The following is a 17,209-nucleotide window of genomic DNA, read 5'->3' as shown; positions in this document are numbered from 1 at the left end:
TTCCTACCTCAGGAGCAGTGAATTTCCGTGGTCTTGAGCAGAGAGAGGTTTTAAAAAACCATCTGCTCCCTGGTCCTTTTAATTGGAGACGTCAGTGATTTAACTTGGGACTGTTCAAGTATGAAGCAGGGAGTTGTGGCCCCTGCCTAAATGGTGATCTGCTTAAGCCAAGGGTGGGGGGCCCAGGGATCTCTGGATGTTATTGGACCCCCAACTCTCACCAGCCTCAGGCAGCATGACCAGGGACAGGGCTGATGGGAGCTGGAGTCCAGAAACGCCCTGAGAGCCGCAGGCCCCCACCCCTGACCTAAGAAGCAGCATTCTTCTTCTTTTAGATTTTATTAAATCTTTTTCATAATACAATAAAAGAAACTAAAACAGAGAGTGGGAGAAAATGTTCTCTCTAGAATAATAGAATCATTTATTATGTATTGAATTTATATACCACCATATACCTGGAGGTCTCAGGGCAGTTCACAGAGCAAGAATCATAGAATCTTAGCATTCAAAGGGACCCCAGGGGTCATCTAGTCCAGCCCCCTGCAATACAGGAATTTCAACTAAAGCATCCCTGACAGATGGCCATCCAACCTCTGCTTGAAAACTGCCAAGGAAGGGGAGGGCACCACCTTCTGAGGGAGACTGTTCCACTGAATGATACCAAACTGATCTGCTTTCAGTTTGGCAATGTTTCCTCAGTCTTCTGACCTAAATAGATTAATTCATTTTCCTTTTTAAACAAAAAGTCCAAAAGAGGTTCTCTAATTAATGTTACTATCAACTTTGTCTCCAATAACTTCAACGATTCCTCCGTATTAAACAATAATTAGCCTTTCCATCTTTGTCCACACAAAGAGTCTCTCTGCTGTGATCATACATTAAAATAATATTCCATAGTTCTTTACTCATTAAGTATTCATTAGTTCGTACCTAGTTCTGTTTCTTCTGTTCCCATTACTTGCTGTATTTGCCGTGGTTTTTCATCTTGATTTTGAAAAAATTACTGCTTCTCTTTATGCATCTTCCATTCTTTTCCCAATAAAAGCATCAGAGATTTGATAGTCTTTCCCCTCTAAATTCGCTCCAAGCATTCATGACTGCATGCAAGATATGGAAGGATACCTCTGCTTAGAAGAAGCATTCCTTCCTGAGTAGGGGAGATGCCGCCTCTTAGCTCAGGGATTAAGAAGCACATGGAGCCCCCTGGACGCTGCTGGCCTCCAGCTCCTTCCAGCCCCAAAGAGCAGGGCCCAGTGGGGAGGAATGTGGGGCAGTTGGATTCCAGCAACATCTTGTCAGCCACATCCTCCCTGCTGCAATGGTGAATTGGCTCACCTTGATTTTAGTTGGCAGCAGCTGCTGCTGCAGTTAGAAACACCGTGGAAATTATTGTGTATTTATTAAACCTATTAGTTGTTTTAATTGAAAAACTGATGTAACTCAAAGCAACTTAGCAACAAGGGCTGGAAGCAGCTGAGGTCTTTTGAGTCTCTGCCCCTGTTGCAATGCACCTTGCATGAAAAAACAGCCACTGCCTGAATTCTGGGTTTGTTCTTCCTCCCCTTGCTGGAGGTCTGAAGGTTTTTGGAAGGACCTGCCCTCTGGCATAAGGGGTGCCGGCACTAATTGTGTGCTCTGTTAGAGTGCGCTGGATTTTTCAGCTTTCAAATTACAAAAATGAGAGGTGGTAAAAAGTTGCAACATGAGTTGGGAAGTGAAAACATATTTTGGTTAAATTAATATAATTTAGTTTTGACTGGTAAGTAAGATCTGTGCAAAATTACGTAGAAATCATTAAAAATAATTGTCAAGTACTTGCAGTTATATTATATATTACTACCAATAGCAGTAGTATTTGGCATTCCCTGACGTTTTCAGAAGGAAGGTTAAAATTCTTTAGTTTCCAAAAGCAGACTTTGTTTTTCTTCATCAAACTTCGACTTACCAAGCTAAATGTTTCCCAGTCACAAATATAATAGCAGTTTTGAATTCCTCACACCCAGAAATATACTTTTCAGACCACTCACTGAAGAAATATGCTAAAATTAAGTTTCACTCCCTAAAATGATGTGTCCTTGTAGCTCCGTGGCAGAGCAGCTGCTTTGCATGCAGAAGGTCCCAGCCTCAGCCCCCAGTGGCATCTCGGGGGGGGGGGGCTGGGAATGTTTCCCTCACCTGACACCCAGAGAGCCACTGCCAGTCAGTGCAGAGAGTTCTGATCTATACGAAATAGTGGATTGACTCAGCATAACGCAGCTTTGCACGTTGTTCTTTAATTCAGTTCTTCCTCTGAAACCACCAGGGTTAGATTATTACTGTAACTTTAGGGGATAGGCCACAGCTGAGTGGTATATAGCGCATCATTTGTGTGCAGAAGATCCCAGGATCAGTCCCCAGCAGCAGCAGGTAGGGCTGAGTGTGTTAGAGACAAAGACATAGAATCATAAGTGTTGGAAGAGACCCAAATGGCCATCTAGTCCAACCCCCTGCAATGCAGGAATCATAGCTAAATCTCATGCTTGAATTGATGCACATTCAACCTTTACAAAAACCTTGGGCATGGCAAGAACTTGTTTGTACAGCAAGGGGTGTTTCTACACAATGACAGCCTTGCAATACTTTTACAGGGGATTTCATTTCCCTGTGCACTGCGTCCCAGATACAGCTGAGCCCAGTTGGGGAATGACTTTGTCCCTTGGTGCATGCCTGGTCCAGATTAGAACAAAGGCACTTAAAGTAAGAACATGCTGAGGGCAATACTTCTCCCCTCCACAAGATCCAAGCTGGCCAAAAAGGATGCCAGGCAGGAGAAGAAGGCCCTGCCTCTGGTGAACAGGGGCAGCCTTGTCTTGCAAAATGTGCTGAGGCATTTGAGCAGGATGACACAGATGTCAGGGCAAGGATGAAAGGAAAGGGCACATGCGCACGCAGGTAGGGAAAGACCTGGGTGTTTAGAGGAATAAGCGCACAGAGGTTGTGGCAGGTATGCACACAGGGGTCCCAACAGGCACGTGTAACAGTGAGTCGTACATAGAAAGAGAACCTCTCATTCCATGACAACACAACTGCATGTTACTTTGTGCAACCTCTCTCATGTCTGAATTCATGGAGAGCCCCTGCCTGTCAGTGCAGACAATATGGAGCTAGATGGGTCCAATGACCAGACTTTGTATAAGGCAGAAGGGCAGCAGCTCTTGTGATTACCAGCAACTGGCATTCAGAGGCATGTTGTCTCCACCATCCTGTCCATGTTTTGTCCATGACACTGAATGGTTGCTTGTGTATTGGAATCCATGACAGCTCCAGAAATGATTGGGCAAATGCAAGGGAGAAGTCTGCATGCCTTCCTGGGTTGCCACTGTTCTAGCTCTCTTTGCTCCTGTGCCTTTAATGCCCAAGGGCAGACCCCATGGTGCTGATGAGCACACTCTCTCTGTCTCTCTCTGGGTGAGAAGCAACTTCTTTTCATTTTCTCATAATCCACTGCATTTAAAAGTGAACACCCCTTTTAAATTGGAGTGGGGAGAGGTAGAAACCACAAATTCTCTGGGTGCCACGACACTTGCCCACAATGCGACTCGACATGCAGGATAATTGCAAACTGGCACCCAGCAGCTTTGTTTCCACCCTGCTATTTGGCTCAGAGGGTGGCTGCCTCAGCTGTAGGTGGACACGCTGCGGTACAAGGCAGTGAATGATTTAGGCGAGCGAAACCAGCTTCCTCCAGTAACAAAGGCCAACTTGTTCGCAAAGCATAGAGACCCTGCCATGCAGCAGGATTCTAAGAAGATGGAGAAAGGAACTGGGTTCTGCCAGATTATGCCCTAAGAACTGAACAGATTGTGGTGGGTTCTACATGCAATTCAAAATAAGAGCACTGAACTGGAAAATAAAATTTTACTTTTGAAAAGGCACAGAATTTACATGTATGCTGAAATGTAAATGCATGGTTAAACTATGGAACTCCCTCTCACAGGAGGCAGTGATTGCCACGAACCTAAATGACTTTTTAAAAGGATTAGACAAATTCACGGAGGAAAGGACTATCAACAGCTGTGAGCCATAATGGCTCTGCTCTGCCTCCATTGTCAGTGGCATGATTGTTTCTGAATATCAGTTGTTGGAAACTGCAGGAGAAGTGAGTGGTTTGGGGCTTAATTCTTCCTTGTGGTTTTCCCATGGCTGGCCCCTGAGAGAACAGGAGGCTGAACTCAAGTTGGACCCCTGGCCTGATCCAGCAGCTGGCTCTTCCTATGCTGTAATGGCAAGATCTGACTTCCTCGCATTATTTTGATCGGCGTTAGTAGGAGACCCCCTGGCTTAGGCAGGGATAAGTGATAAAAAGAGAAGAGGGAAATGGGGAGTATAAGGAAGTCCGGCTAAGTTTTTATTTTCCCTGTGGTGACTAATTCTTTTGAAGCATCAAATGCCAAGTTCTGTTTTGCTGGTGGCCTAAACATGTGCCCAGCCTGCCTGTTGGGCTCTCCTGAACTGGGATGCTCTCCAGCAGCCAGGTATGAAGGGGGTGAGGTTACTGGGCACAGTCCGTGGAAATGAGAGGAAATAAGAGTTCCATCTCATGCCTGCATCATCATCATCATCATCATTAATTAAATTTATATACCACCCTTCACAGGGCGGTTTACAAAACACAAAATGCAAACAACAACAACAACAATAATAGAAACACATTTAAAAGGACATAGGTTGTTTAACAGCTTCTGCTAGAAGATGGTCTTCAGGAAGTGAAAGTATTCACCAGGGCCCCTTCTGGTTGGAAGCATCTGCCCTTCAGGCCCTTATTATTGACTGTGAAGCAACCTGTGCAAAGACCTTTGCATTTTCCTCTGAACCTTTCTGGGAGTGCAGTGGGTTTGCTTTGTTCTGCATTTGCTGCTTTATCTGTTTCCTTTTTTCTGTTGCTTTACACTTGTGGGAGGCATAGCTCAGTGGCAGAAGATCCGCTTAAGAGGGTGGGGTCTCACGGGATGGATGGGCAAAGACCTTTGTCTGCCACAAACCTGGGGAGCTGCTGCTGCTGGTCAGAGCAGATCACAAATGGGCAGGATGGGCAAATTTGTTGCTTAGTCCTTTAGTCATGTCCGACTCTTTGTGACCAGAGCACACCAGGCACTCCTGTCTTCCACTGCCTCCCACAGTAATATGTGACAGCTTCCTGTGTCCTTTTTATGATATTGATTTGTTGCTGAATTGGCTCTTTTTTCAATCAGTAGTTTTGTAATTTTGCACCTTTTTATTTTTGTTGTGTTGTGTTACTGTTGCAAGTGGATTTTATTTTATTTTAAAAGGAACTTGGCAGCCAGATGGGCTACAATTGTTGGAAATGAATGAAGGAGGAGAGGAGTTGGTGCACTAGGGGCCACGATAGAGACCTCCCTTCCCATCCCTCCCCCACCGATGCAGTAGTGTTGAAACTTACAGCCTCATATTCATTGTGCTCTCAGATTGAGACTCAGTGGAGCTTGGTGAAGGATGTGCTTCTGGGGAGCTGGAGAGGAAAGGGGCTGGAATGTGTGAGGCCAGGACATAGCAACAACAGAGAGAGGTAGGGCTTGCACATCTGAGACACCAGGGATAAGTCGCACCCACAATATTCTGTGTGCTGCTCAATGAGGCACCATAGGGTTGTACCCAATGCTAGGTCTTAGGTTCATTTATTTTAATGGGTCTACTCTTGAGTAGGACTTGGTTGGATACAGCCCGTAAGAGTTGGATGGGTTGTCAGAGGTCATCTAGTGCAGCCCTCTTCTGCATGTGTGTTGGTGAAACTAAGGCCGGTCCATTGTGGGGATTTGCAGTTGGCTCCAAAGTCTGCCAAAGTGTTCCATCTTCTGTTGCCTTTGCACTCATACTCTGCGCTCACATTCACTGCCTTGTGTCTGTGTGTGTGTAAGAGAGAGAAAGTTTGTTAACTGGAATGAGTACAGTAAAATGTTAAATTTCTTGACTTTGCTGGCGATTCCTGCCTCCTCCTTTATATACCAGTGACAGTGACAAAATCACCCTGAAGGGGCCCCTGCTGCTGATCCAGGCGCGGCAGAGTCCACAGACAAAATCCCAGATCCTCCCTAACTATTGGTTTGATTATTTTTTTATAAATGGGCTCAATGTGGTGGCCCATCTTGTTTTTATTTAGCTTTCAAAATGGGTTGTTACATTCTTTTTCCCAAAGGAGAGGCAGCAAAGGAATACTGAAAATTAAATATTTAGCTTGTCGGAAGTGAAAAGGGACTTAATGTTCTGTATTCAGCTTCACAAATACCCTTCTGAGGCAGGAAGTATGTTCTGAGGCATATTCCCATTTTCCAGTCTGAGGACACTCGGTGTCACCATTATTGGTTAAACCAAGCAAGGCTCAAAATCTGTTATCTTTTCAGCAACCCTTGATTTTCCTGCGTCTTTGATAGCTGTGCCGTGATAGCACCACCCTTCTTGCTCATCTGCGGGCCAATATCCCCACCTTTCTCAGCCCCTGATTCAATTCATTCTTAATGGGTGTTAGGTGTCAAAGAACAAATAATTATTTCCCCTTGCTGCTCACGGCACAGTCTTCATGGCGGCAAGGCAATTACGGGAGAGGATAAGACGTTGCTCAGCTTCATGCTCTGTCCAACCTGGAGGCCACCCACCAGACTGTGCTTGGCATCTCCTCCAGAAGGCCCGGAGGCATGGCAACATGAAAGCATTCTCTGGCGTTGGCACCTAGCGGTCTCTCCTGTGGCCGCCTGGCTGGGTGCCAGCCTCACGTTGCCTTTGATGTTCTCCTTTTGTTTGCAAGGCATGAGTCAAAAAGGCTGGCCTTTTATGGGACTGAAAATGGGGTGAGGATGGTGAGGATGGTGAACAGAGGGGAGAGCAGAAGGTAGCCAGGCACAGATATATAAAACCCACTAGGTTTATTTTTACATTTGTGTGTGTGTGTGCTCTCTGCTGCAATGCACGGGCTGGCTATGGCAGCTCAAAAGCAAATCTCCTTCCCTTCCTGGCTTTTGGCATGACTTTGGCTGCCCTTGCAGAGCTTTCCAGAAATGTTGGCGTTCAGCAAAAGGCGGCTGGTTGGTGATGACTCGGTACCTGGAAAGCTTGTGCCAAGGGAGATGAGAGGCATAATTCAAATTGTGTTTCCCCAGTGGAATGTCCCCCACCCCTTAACCCTTCCCCCATTTTTTATTTTTGTTGACATGGAAAGCACATATTTGAAGGCTTACAGCTGCTGGTCGCTGTCATTCCTGTTGCATGTTGAAGCAAGTCCAGAAGATCTTTGCGTTTGATGTGCTACCAGTTTGAAAAACCAAACATCCAAGCCCAGGCAGCCGCTCACCACTAGAAGGGAGCTTTCACACACACACACACACACACACACACACACACACACTGCACTCAGAGAGAGTGGGTGTGTGCTGGTGCTTTCAAGAGAAGAGCTGGTGGTGGGAGGAGTTGCTTCTTCTCCTGCTCCAAAAGGCCAGCGGAGCTAACGAATATCCTTGCAAAAGGTCTGTCTAACTAGAAGCACAACATACTGGGCTGGAGCGTAAGAGGAGGATGGCTGGGGGAACTGAATTAGCACAGGTTGTCAAAATTGCCACCTGGGTGTAGCCTGCCTGGTTCAGCACTGGAGCTGATTTTGGGAGGCTGCCTGGAAGAGCTTGTGTGGCGGGGGGTGGGGGAGAGAATCTTGGCAGGACCAAGAGATTTAATTGAGAACTGGCTCCATGGCAGGAATGTTTGCATCATACAGAAGCTGTTAGCGTGATTGGGCTCCCTTGTCCTCTGTGAATGTGCCATGTGGTCTGTGCTCCCCAACGGAATCCCGCTTTGTGGTTGTTTTTGCTGGAGTGAATAGAGAAGAATTCTGAACACTACGTAAGGTGTCTGGATTCTTCTCTCTCTCCACCCGCCAACCTTAGCCCACTTCTCCCACACCTCAGGCTGCTCCTTTAAAGGAAAGGAATGTTGTGGGGAAAACCTGGGAATTTTGAAATGCAGTTCTTCTGCCAAAATGAATCTAGTAGGGCAAAGTGTGCATAAAAATACATATGATAAGTGAAAATGGCATAGGAAAGTCAGCATTACATTAGGGAATGTTGGTTTGCAAAACAAAATGTGTGCATTTGGCAAAATTGTGCAGTGAAATGTGTGTATTAGGAGAGATTTTCACTACAATCCTAATGAATTTTCATGAAGACTTGAAAAGTTGTGCAAATGTGGAGAACTGAAGATTGTAAAAATGGGAAATGGACACCCCTCCAAAAAGGTAGAGCAAGATTATCCCAGAACTGGAGCACCAAGAGAGCCTAGTTCTCTAAGCAAGACAGAAAGCTTAAAAGCTCCCCACCTTATTAGCATTTAACTTGTGAAATTTCAACTAGCCAGGCTTCAGCAGCATATGGTTAAAAAAGCCAATGCAATTCTGGGCCTCATCAATAGGAGTATAGCATCTAGATCAAGGGAAGTAATAGTGCCACTGTATTCTGCTCTGGTCAGACCTCACCTGGAGTACTGTGTCCAGTTCTGGGCACCACAATTCAAGAAGGACACTGACAAACTGGAACGTGTCCAGAGGAGGGCAACCAAAATGGTCAAAGGCCTGGAAACGATGCCTTATGAGGAACGGCTAAGGGAGCTGGGCATGTTTAGCCTGGAGAAGAGGAGGTTAAGGGGTGATATGATAGCCATGTTCAAATATATAAAAGGATGTCACATAGAGGAGGGAGAAAGGTTGTTTTCTGCTGCTCCAGAGAAGCGGACACGGAGCAATGGATCCAAACTACAAGAAAGAAGATTCCACCTAAACATTAGGAAGAACTTCCTGACAGTAAGAGCTGTTCGACAGTGGAATTTGCTGCCAAGGAGTGTGGTGGAGTCTCCTACTTTGGAGGTCTTTAAGCAGAGGCTTGACAACCATATGTCAGGAGTGCTCTGATGGTGTTTCCTGCTTGGCAGGGGGTTGGACTCGATGGCCCTTGTGGTCTATTCCAACTCTATGATTCTATGATTCTATGATTCTATGTGGGTTAGATGCACACAAGATGTGGGTATATTGTCCTGATAGACCTGGAGTACTCAAACTCTCTTAAAGCCATTTGAGCCACTAGCAGTAGGTTCCAGCCCATATTCAATATTCTTTCCTTTCTTTTTTCTAGAGCTGGCGTATGATCTGGACACAGACAACATCCCTTCAAAGAAGCAGCTCTGGGATCAGAAAAGCAAAGAGGTGTCAGTGATTCACAACCTTGGAACAGATGTCGTGATGCCGGGTCTGGATCTTTTGGGCTCTCTCCTAACGGTCCTACTTCTTCTGCTTGCCAAATAGTTGTGGAACTATCTCCTCACTGAATTTGCGACATTTCGTTTTGGGAAGTTTGCTCACAAACTCTCTTTCTCCTCCCAAGGCATGTGGAAAGAGCAGCTTCCAATAAGTTTCATTTTTTAAAAATTCAAATAAGACTCGAAGGAGGGACTCGTTGTAGATGTAGTGAACAAAAGAAAGTTCTTGTGTTTTGGAGAAGTCTTGCCTAATTATAAGAGGGTAAATATACTCAACATTTGCATCCCTTAAGAGATTTATGAAGATGGAAGTTTTTCATTGCTTTTTAGAACAACAGCCTTGTTTCATCTTGAGTTAATTGGCATGGTCACTTAAAAATGGTATTAAGCATCATCCACTGGCTTTTAAATATATACATATTCAGTAACTGGACTGATTTTAGTGGACACTCACCTGAGAAACCTACAGTGGGAATATTACAATATCCCAAAGCAGCAATGACATGTTTTTACTCTGAGGGCTGGACCCCTGGACTGAATTTTCAACATCTGTAGCAAGATTGGCAGGAGGCATCCAGACTGAGCTTTCGTTGATTTGAAACTCTGGATTGTGGTTAATTATAAGCTACATATACAAATGTTGGAGAAATGTTTATGTGTGTTACATGGCTGCCTAGACAGCTCCCTGAATTGCAAACAAACAGACCACTTCCTGGAAAAGATGGGTGCTGGGAGTTGGGAAGAAAATGGGCAGAACTAATTCAAAGCCTGCCCTTGTAGAGCTGACCTGATTGGTGATGGGAAGACAGGCCATTCTAGAGAGGCCCCACGCTGTAGGAAGAGGCACCAAGCCCTTTGCAGAGAATACAGAACAGCAAGCATGTCATTTTTAATAAATTTCTAAAAAACAAACCACCGACAACCAAATGTGTTTTGTTTATCTGTTGGTCTTGTGCTCAGAGCCTGCATTTTGAGTCTTTGGAGGTCAGCCTAGTTGGGCCGCTTTGGGTTTATAATTTGCTGTTGAGGCAGCCAGGCAGTATTTTTAGGAGAAATAGATTCCAGCGCCAGATGAGGCAAGTTGATCTATAGTGGTGGGTGTGTATGTGTGTGTTTCTGCATTCATTGCAGCTGCAAGACTAAACACCCATTTTAATGTCTGCCTTTAAAGTTGCCATCCCATACACAGTTTTATGTGGGGAAAGGCCCATTGAATTCACAGGGACCTACATCTGAGTAGCTGCACGTCAGGTGTACACTTGAACCTGCAGACCTCTAGGGGTTGCTGGACTAAAACTCCCATCATCCCTGACCGTTGATCATGCTGGGAGTTGGAGTCCAGCAGCATCAGGAGAGCTGCAGGCTGCACCATCTCTGGTCTAAGAAGATGCACTCATCTTCTGAATAGAGGCAACCCTCCCTCCCTCCTTGCACACAGCAGGCAAAGCTTCTTCATAGTTCACCGGTGACCCTCCTGGTATTGTGGGGTTGCAACTCCTAACATACCTGACTGTTGACCAGGTTGACCAGGGCTGATAAGAGTTGGGAGTCCCACAATATCTGCAGAGGGGGCATTCTCCCTGTAATAAGGGGTTTGGGTGGGAAACATTTGCAGGCACCAACACAAATGTCCCAACTTTCCATCTGCCCTGGCTCTCGTTTGTGGGGATTTTTTTTTTTTTTAAAGTTCCATATCTGACACTCTTTCCATTAAATTCTCATTTGTGATGGGAACACCTTACCTCACCTCCACACTTTTTTGGCAAATAACTCTTGAAACTCATAACACGTGAGATGCACTTTGTTTTAACGCAACTTTGCTATAAGGTTTTGTGTTTTTTGCTAGGCACTGGAGAAGAGAAGAGAAGAGAGAGGAATAGCATTCTGGTGTTTTTCTTTTTTGCATTGTTGTTCCTAGCTAGGGATAAAAGGGTGTGGAAAGCTTTCCTCAGCAAAAAGGCATCACAGGAATGTCCCAGAAACAAAAGGTGTCCCCAAAAGATAAAGGAAGGTAAGAGCAGGAGAGTGTCCGGTTTTAAAATGAACCAGTAACCTTCCATAAATGCAGCTTGAGTTGTCAACGCTTGCTCATGATTTCACACAAGAACCCATTGCAGTCCTGCCCTGGGAAGCCCCAGTGGCTGAATGCATGCAAAAATAATGTCTTAAATTTAAAATAAAACAGGAGCCCTACTCGATAACACTCAAGGGCACCCCCAGCTGAGACTTGCACTCACAGCGGCTATTCAGAAGCTTCCAGGAAGCCTGTAAGCAGGGCTTGGTGGCAACAGTCCTCTCTGGCTGTTGCTCACCAGCAGCAGGTATTCACAGATAGACTGCCCATGAACATGGGGTCTCCATCATATATATTATGGCCAGTGATAACTGATAGACGTCTCCACTATGAATTTTAAAGGCATTTCTCCTGTAGCTTCAGGTTCCCAAATTTAAGGTGCATCATGTGAAGGAATTACTACAATTTGCCTCTCAGAACTGCAGGACATGGAAGGTGCCTAAAGAAGCCAGGGTGGCTATCTAAAGAACTTTTAACTGAGTTAAGATTAAAAAAGGATGTGTACAAAAAATGGAAAAGGGGGGAAACCACCAAAGAGGAATTCAAACAAATAGCCAGCACGTGTAGACACAAAGTCAGAAAAGCTAAATCACAGAATGAAGTCAGGCTTGCTAGAGAGGTTAAAAGCAACAAAAAAGGCTTTTATGGGTATGTCCGTAGCAAAAGGAAGAACAAAGAAACAGTGGGGTCACTCAGAGGAGAAGATGGTGAAATGCAAACAGGGGACACAGAAAGGGCTGAACTCCTCAATGCCTTCTTTGCCTCAGTCTTCTCCGATAAAGAAAACAATGCCCGACCTGAAGAATTTGGAGCAAATGATTCAGCAAAGGAAACACAGCCCAGAATAACTAAAGAGATAGTACAAGAATACTTGGCTAGTTTAGATGTATTCAAGTCTCCAGGGCCAGATGAACTGCATCCAAGAGTATTAAAAGAACTGGCAGATGTGATCTCAGAACCACTGGCAGTCATCTTTGAGAATTCCTGGAGAACAGGCGAAGTCCCGGCAGACTGGAGGAGGGCAAATGTTGTCCCTATTTTCAAAAGGGGGAAAAGAGAGGACCCAAATAATTACCGCCCAGTCAGTCTGACATCAATACCAGGGAAGATTCTGGAGCAGATCATTAAGCAAACAGTCTGTGAGCACCTAGAAAGGAATGCTGTGATCACCAATAGTCAGCATGGATTTCTGAAAAATAAGTCATGTCAGACTAACCTGATCTCGTTTTTTGACAGAATTACAAGCCTGGTAGATGAAGGGAACACAGTGGATGTAGCCTACCTTGATTTCAGCAAGGCATTTGACAAGGTGCCCCATGATATTCTTGTAAAGAAGCTGGTAAAATGCGGTCTTGACTATGTTATCACTCAGTGGATTTGTAACTGGCTGACTGACCGAACCCAAAGGGTGCTCATCAATGGTTCCTCTTCATCCTGGAGAAGAGTGACTAGTGGGGTGCCACAGGGTTCTGTCTTGGGCCCGGTCTTATTCAACATCTTTATCAACGACTTGGATGATGGACTCAAGGGCATCCTGATCAAATTTGCAGATGACACCAAACTGGGAGGGGTGGCTAACACCCCAGAGGACAGGATCACACTTCAAAACGACCTTGACAGATTAGAGAACTGGGCCAAAACAAACAAGATGAATTTTAACAGGGAGAAATGTAAAGTATTGCACTTGGGCAAAAAAAATGAGAGGCACAAATACAAGATGGGTGACACCTGGCTTGAGAGCAGTACATGTGAAAAGGATCTAGGAGTCTTGGTTGACCACAAACTTGACATGAGCCAACAGTGTGACGCGGCAGCTAAAAAAGCCAATGCAATTCTGGGCTGCATCAATAGGAGTATAGCATCTAGATCAAGGGACGTAATAGTGCCACTGTATTCTGCTCTGGTCAGACCTCACCTGGAGTACTGTGTCCAGTTCTGGGCACCACAGTTCAAGAAGGACACTGACAAACTGGAACGTGTCCAGAGGAGGGCAACCAAAATGGTCAAAGGCCTGGAAACGATGCCTTATGAGGAACGGCTAAGGGAGCTGGGCATGTTTAGCCTGGAGAAGAGGAGGTTAAGGGGTGATATGATAGCCATGTTCAAATATATAAAAGGATGTCACATAGAGGAGGGAGAAAGGTTGTTTTCTGCTGCTCCAGAGACGCGGACACGGAGCAATGGATCCAAACTACAAGAAAGAAGATTCCACCTAAACATTAGGAAGAACTTCCTGACAGTAAGAGCTGTTTGACAGTGGAGTTTGCTGCCAAGGAGTGTGGTGGAGTCTCCTTCTTTGGAGGTCTTTAAGCAGAGGTTTGACAACCATATGTCAGGAGTGCTCTGATGGTGTTTCCTGCTTGGCAGGGGGTTGGACTCGATGGCCCTTGTGGTCTCTTCCAACTCTAGGATTCTAGGATTATTTCCATCTTAACTCAAGGAGCTGAATTTGAGCTTCAAAAACTTGTAGGTGGTGCAAAGGTAGCTTTTGATGTGGTCCAACGTTTTCTTTTGTACTAAATTTCCTCTTCCCATCACTCTCATCCATCACCTGGTAGCCACAGGATTAGTACTGAGGCTGAGGGTTTTCGCACAAGCCGTGGATCCTATGCACTAATGAGCAAGAGAACTGCTAGTGAGCATGTCCAAAGTCCATTTTCTGCACCACTGAATGACAGCCCACGCCTGCACACATATGGAACAAAGGGGCAGGAGAGTGAGTGTGGCTTTCACTTGCACTTGAACAAAAGCCGGAGTGAAGGAGCTGCTTCCCCCTTTGAATAAAATTTAGGTGGCTGCCCTGAATTTTCAACTTTTTTTCTTTTTAAGTACACTGGTACCTCTTGATGCGAACGGGATCCGTTCCGGAGCCCCATTCACATCCTGAAGTGAATGCAACCTGCGCATGCGCAGATCACAATTTGCCACTTCTGCACATGCACGTGACATCATTTTGAGCGCATGCGCGAGCAGCGAAACCCGGAAGTAACACACTTCATTACTTCCGGGTCACCGCGTAGCGTAACCTGAAAACACTTAACCTGAAGCACATTTAACCCGAAGTATGACTGTATGTCTCTATAGTTCTCATACTTACAAAGACTTAAGGGTGATGTGCAGACAGATATTCTACAGGAACACTGCCCACCTTCCATTCCCCCCCCCCCGGCGAAGAGCTAAACTACCTGCTTTGCACAGAGAAGATCACAGCTTCAGTTCCCCAATGGCATTTCCAGATTGGGCTGGGAACGTCCCCTGCCTGAAACCCTGGAGAGCTGCTGCCAGTCAGTGTGCACAATACTGAGCTAGGTGGACCAGTGGTCTAAGGCAGTTCCTGAGTTGCTGGCCAATGCATACAGAATTCTGGAGTGATGGATAAGCACTTACTTATTTAACAATTCCCAGTGTATTTAACCCCTAATGCTGCTGGCATCGACTGGGGGCTTGCTATGTCTCCCCACCCACAGCGGTGTCAGTTGGGGATTTAACCCCTTATTAGCACCAGATGCTGCTTTGCTCCTTGGCATCCACACATGAATTTCAAAGTAGAAAAGATATAGCTCAGTTGGGAGAGCATGAGACTCTTAATCTGAGGGTTGCAGGTTCGAGTCCCACATTTGGCAAAAGATTCCTGCATTGCAGGGGGTTGGACTAGATGACCCTCGTGGTCCCTTACAACTCTACAATACTATGATTCCATAGAGCTGGCTGGGTTGTGATTAAAAAGAGTCCCCAAAGCTCACATGCTCCTGTAGGCAGTTGGAAGCTTGGGGGTCCAGTGCTCCCTGGCAATGCTCCCTGTTCCCAAGGAGGCAACTGACAAGGGGATGTCCTCCACACTACGTTTTGTGATGGTCTTCCAGGAGAGATGGCTTCCAACGATGACTGGAGCAGAAAAGCAGCAGGAGCCTGACGAGAAAAGATGGCTCTGCTGAGACATGAAGGGCATCCAGACTTGGAACAGCTTCCTGTCTGCTGACTGTCATCCAGCCAGCGCAAAAAAAACCAACAACCCGAGCTTGCTGTCATTTGGTCCTGGCAGAGGACCATCTGCTTGCCTGGAAGCCTTTCTGTCAATTGTTGTGGCCTCAGAACCAAGCCTTTGGGCTCTCGGGGGGTAGTGGGTCTGCACTTCACCCCTGCTTGGACCTTCTGTCATTCCTTTCCCTATGCTGGCCGAGGGGGGCTGTGCTGTACTCCTTTTATGTTACATAAGATGATAAATAAGTATGTTTTGTTTTTGCTCAGAAGTGCTCAAAGTGGTCACAATTCTTTCCCTTTACTGTTTGATCAACACCCCTGCGAGGAAGGCTAGGCTGAGGGACTGTGGCTTGCATCCAAAGTAGTGCTAAGTCACTCACTCTGTTAGCGCAAGGATTTCTTCTTATGTGATGGAACACGCCCCGTTCTTTCCCCCCTGTGATTCCTGTAAACCTGCTGGGGGGTGGCCTCCCAACCCTCCAGAGCAGATTTGAGATGGGCATGGAGGAGAGAAGGGGGGGGCAAGTTCCATTTCACCAGTGTAAACTCTTGCATTAGAGAACGACGATATTGGATACCACCCAAGGTCCAAGATCACCCATTGAGCTTCATGGCTGAGCGGGGATTTAAACCCTGCTGTCCCAGGTCCAACCCTCTAACCACTACACTAAACTGCCTCTTGTGGTACTTGCACAGAGTAACAAGCCCAGAGACGCTTCTCCTGCTGACCAGGGAGACTGAATCTAGAGAGGCATTCGAAGGGGAGAGGCAGTGAAAGTGGCTTTCACACACACTAGCTATAGTCTGCGGGGTGTGCATTCGAACCACTCTCCTCATGCTCAGAAGCCCTCTCCACATATACTCATGTGCAGGAGGAGTCGAGCTACACTGCTGACCCACCCACAACATCCACAGAGTGGGTGCATGGGCACCTGAAAAGAAATAACTTCACCTGAGTGGTTGCTCATGCATTGGGGCACCACATGATCAGGACACCTGTGACCAGTGCTTTTTTCCTGCGGGGACGCAGGGGTATGCATACCCCTAATCATTTTGTGAATCTTTGTACTTTTGTCCATTTACTGTAATTATTTCCCCCGATTTGAACTATAAAATGGTGGTTTTCTTGAGTCAAAATGAGAGTACACCTAAACATTTTTTTAAGAAAAACAAGCACTGCCTGTGTTATAATCCATGGAGATGCTCACTACTAAGGAGGGGTGATGCCAGGGGAGTGGGAGGTTGCACACTGTGGTCACCCAGAGAGGGTGAACAGCAAGAGTAGGCAAAGACAGCATCTTGGAGGGAGATCAAGATGTGGGTTCAGGACCACAGATAGCACAGCTGAGCCCAAACGTCCTTCTTTGGTCATGGAGCAACAGGCTGATTTTATCACAGGGTTGGGTACTCACACATTGGAGGCCTCACACCTTGACTTTTGCCTTCTGGCTAGTTAAAGGGCTTCTTCGAGGTTAAGGGCTTTCCAGCTACGAGGGCTGTCAAGCAAGCATTTCTCAGGCCATCCTCCCTCATTGTGCTGTGTCATCTCGTACACAAAATGGGATTCATCTGCTGAGCTCTCCAAATCTCTTGCAACTTTATATCAGAGGCCGAAAGCCTACCACAATGGGCTGAGTGTAACTCCCTGTTCCAGTTCCGTATTTCCCCATTCTACTAGAGGCTGTCTAGTAAAGCTCATCTTCAACAGAAAATTTCTTCTCTGGCATGTGAACGATGTCAAAAGAGTACCTCTTTCAGAACTGCTGTAACCAAGGAGTCAGCTAATCTAATCTCTTGGTCAGGCATAGGCAAACTGGCCCTCCAGATGTTTTGAGACTATAATTCCCATCATGCCTGACCACTGGT

At 46.0% G+C, this 17,209-nt stretch overlaps 1 protein-coding gene across 3 annotated transcripts in view; it reads left to right on the top strand.

The window, feature by feature from the left end:
• GPC3 (glypican 3) overlaps positions 1-10,200 on the top strand; it is a 280,416-nt gene extending 270,216 nt beyond the window's left edge. For all 3 annotated transcript variants that reach the window (XM_081180470.1, XM_081180469.1, XM_081180468.1), the window contains one exon: positions 9,165-10,200. In XM_081180470.1, coding sequence (XP_081036596.1) covers positions 9,165-9,334 — 170 coding nt within the window. In that variant the 3' untranslated portion in view covers positions 9,335-10,200. The remainder of the gene's footprint in view (positions 1-9,164) is intronic.
• Positions 10,201-17,209: the final 7,009 nt, after the last annotated feature.

The sequence above is a fragment of the Podarcis bocagei genome, assembly GCF_964188305.1.
Source record: "Podarcis bocagei genome assembly, chromosome: Z".
In the NCBI taxonomy this organism is placed as follows: domain Eukaryota; kingdom Metazoa; phylum Chordata; class Lepidosauria; order Squamata; family Lacertidae; genus Podarcis; species Podarcis bocagei.
The sequence above is the reverse complement of the archived record's forward strand: the minus strand, read 5'-3'. Positions and strand labels throughout refer to the sequence as shown.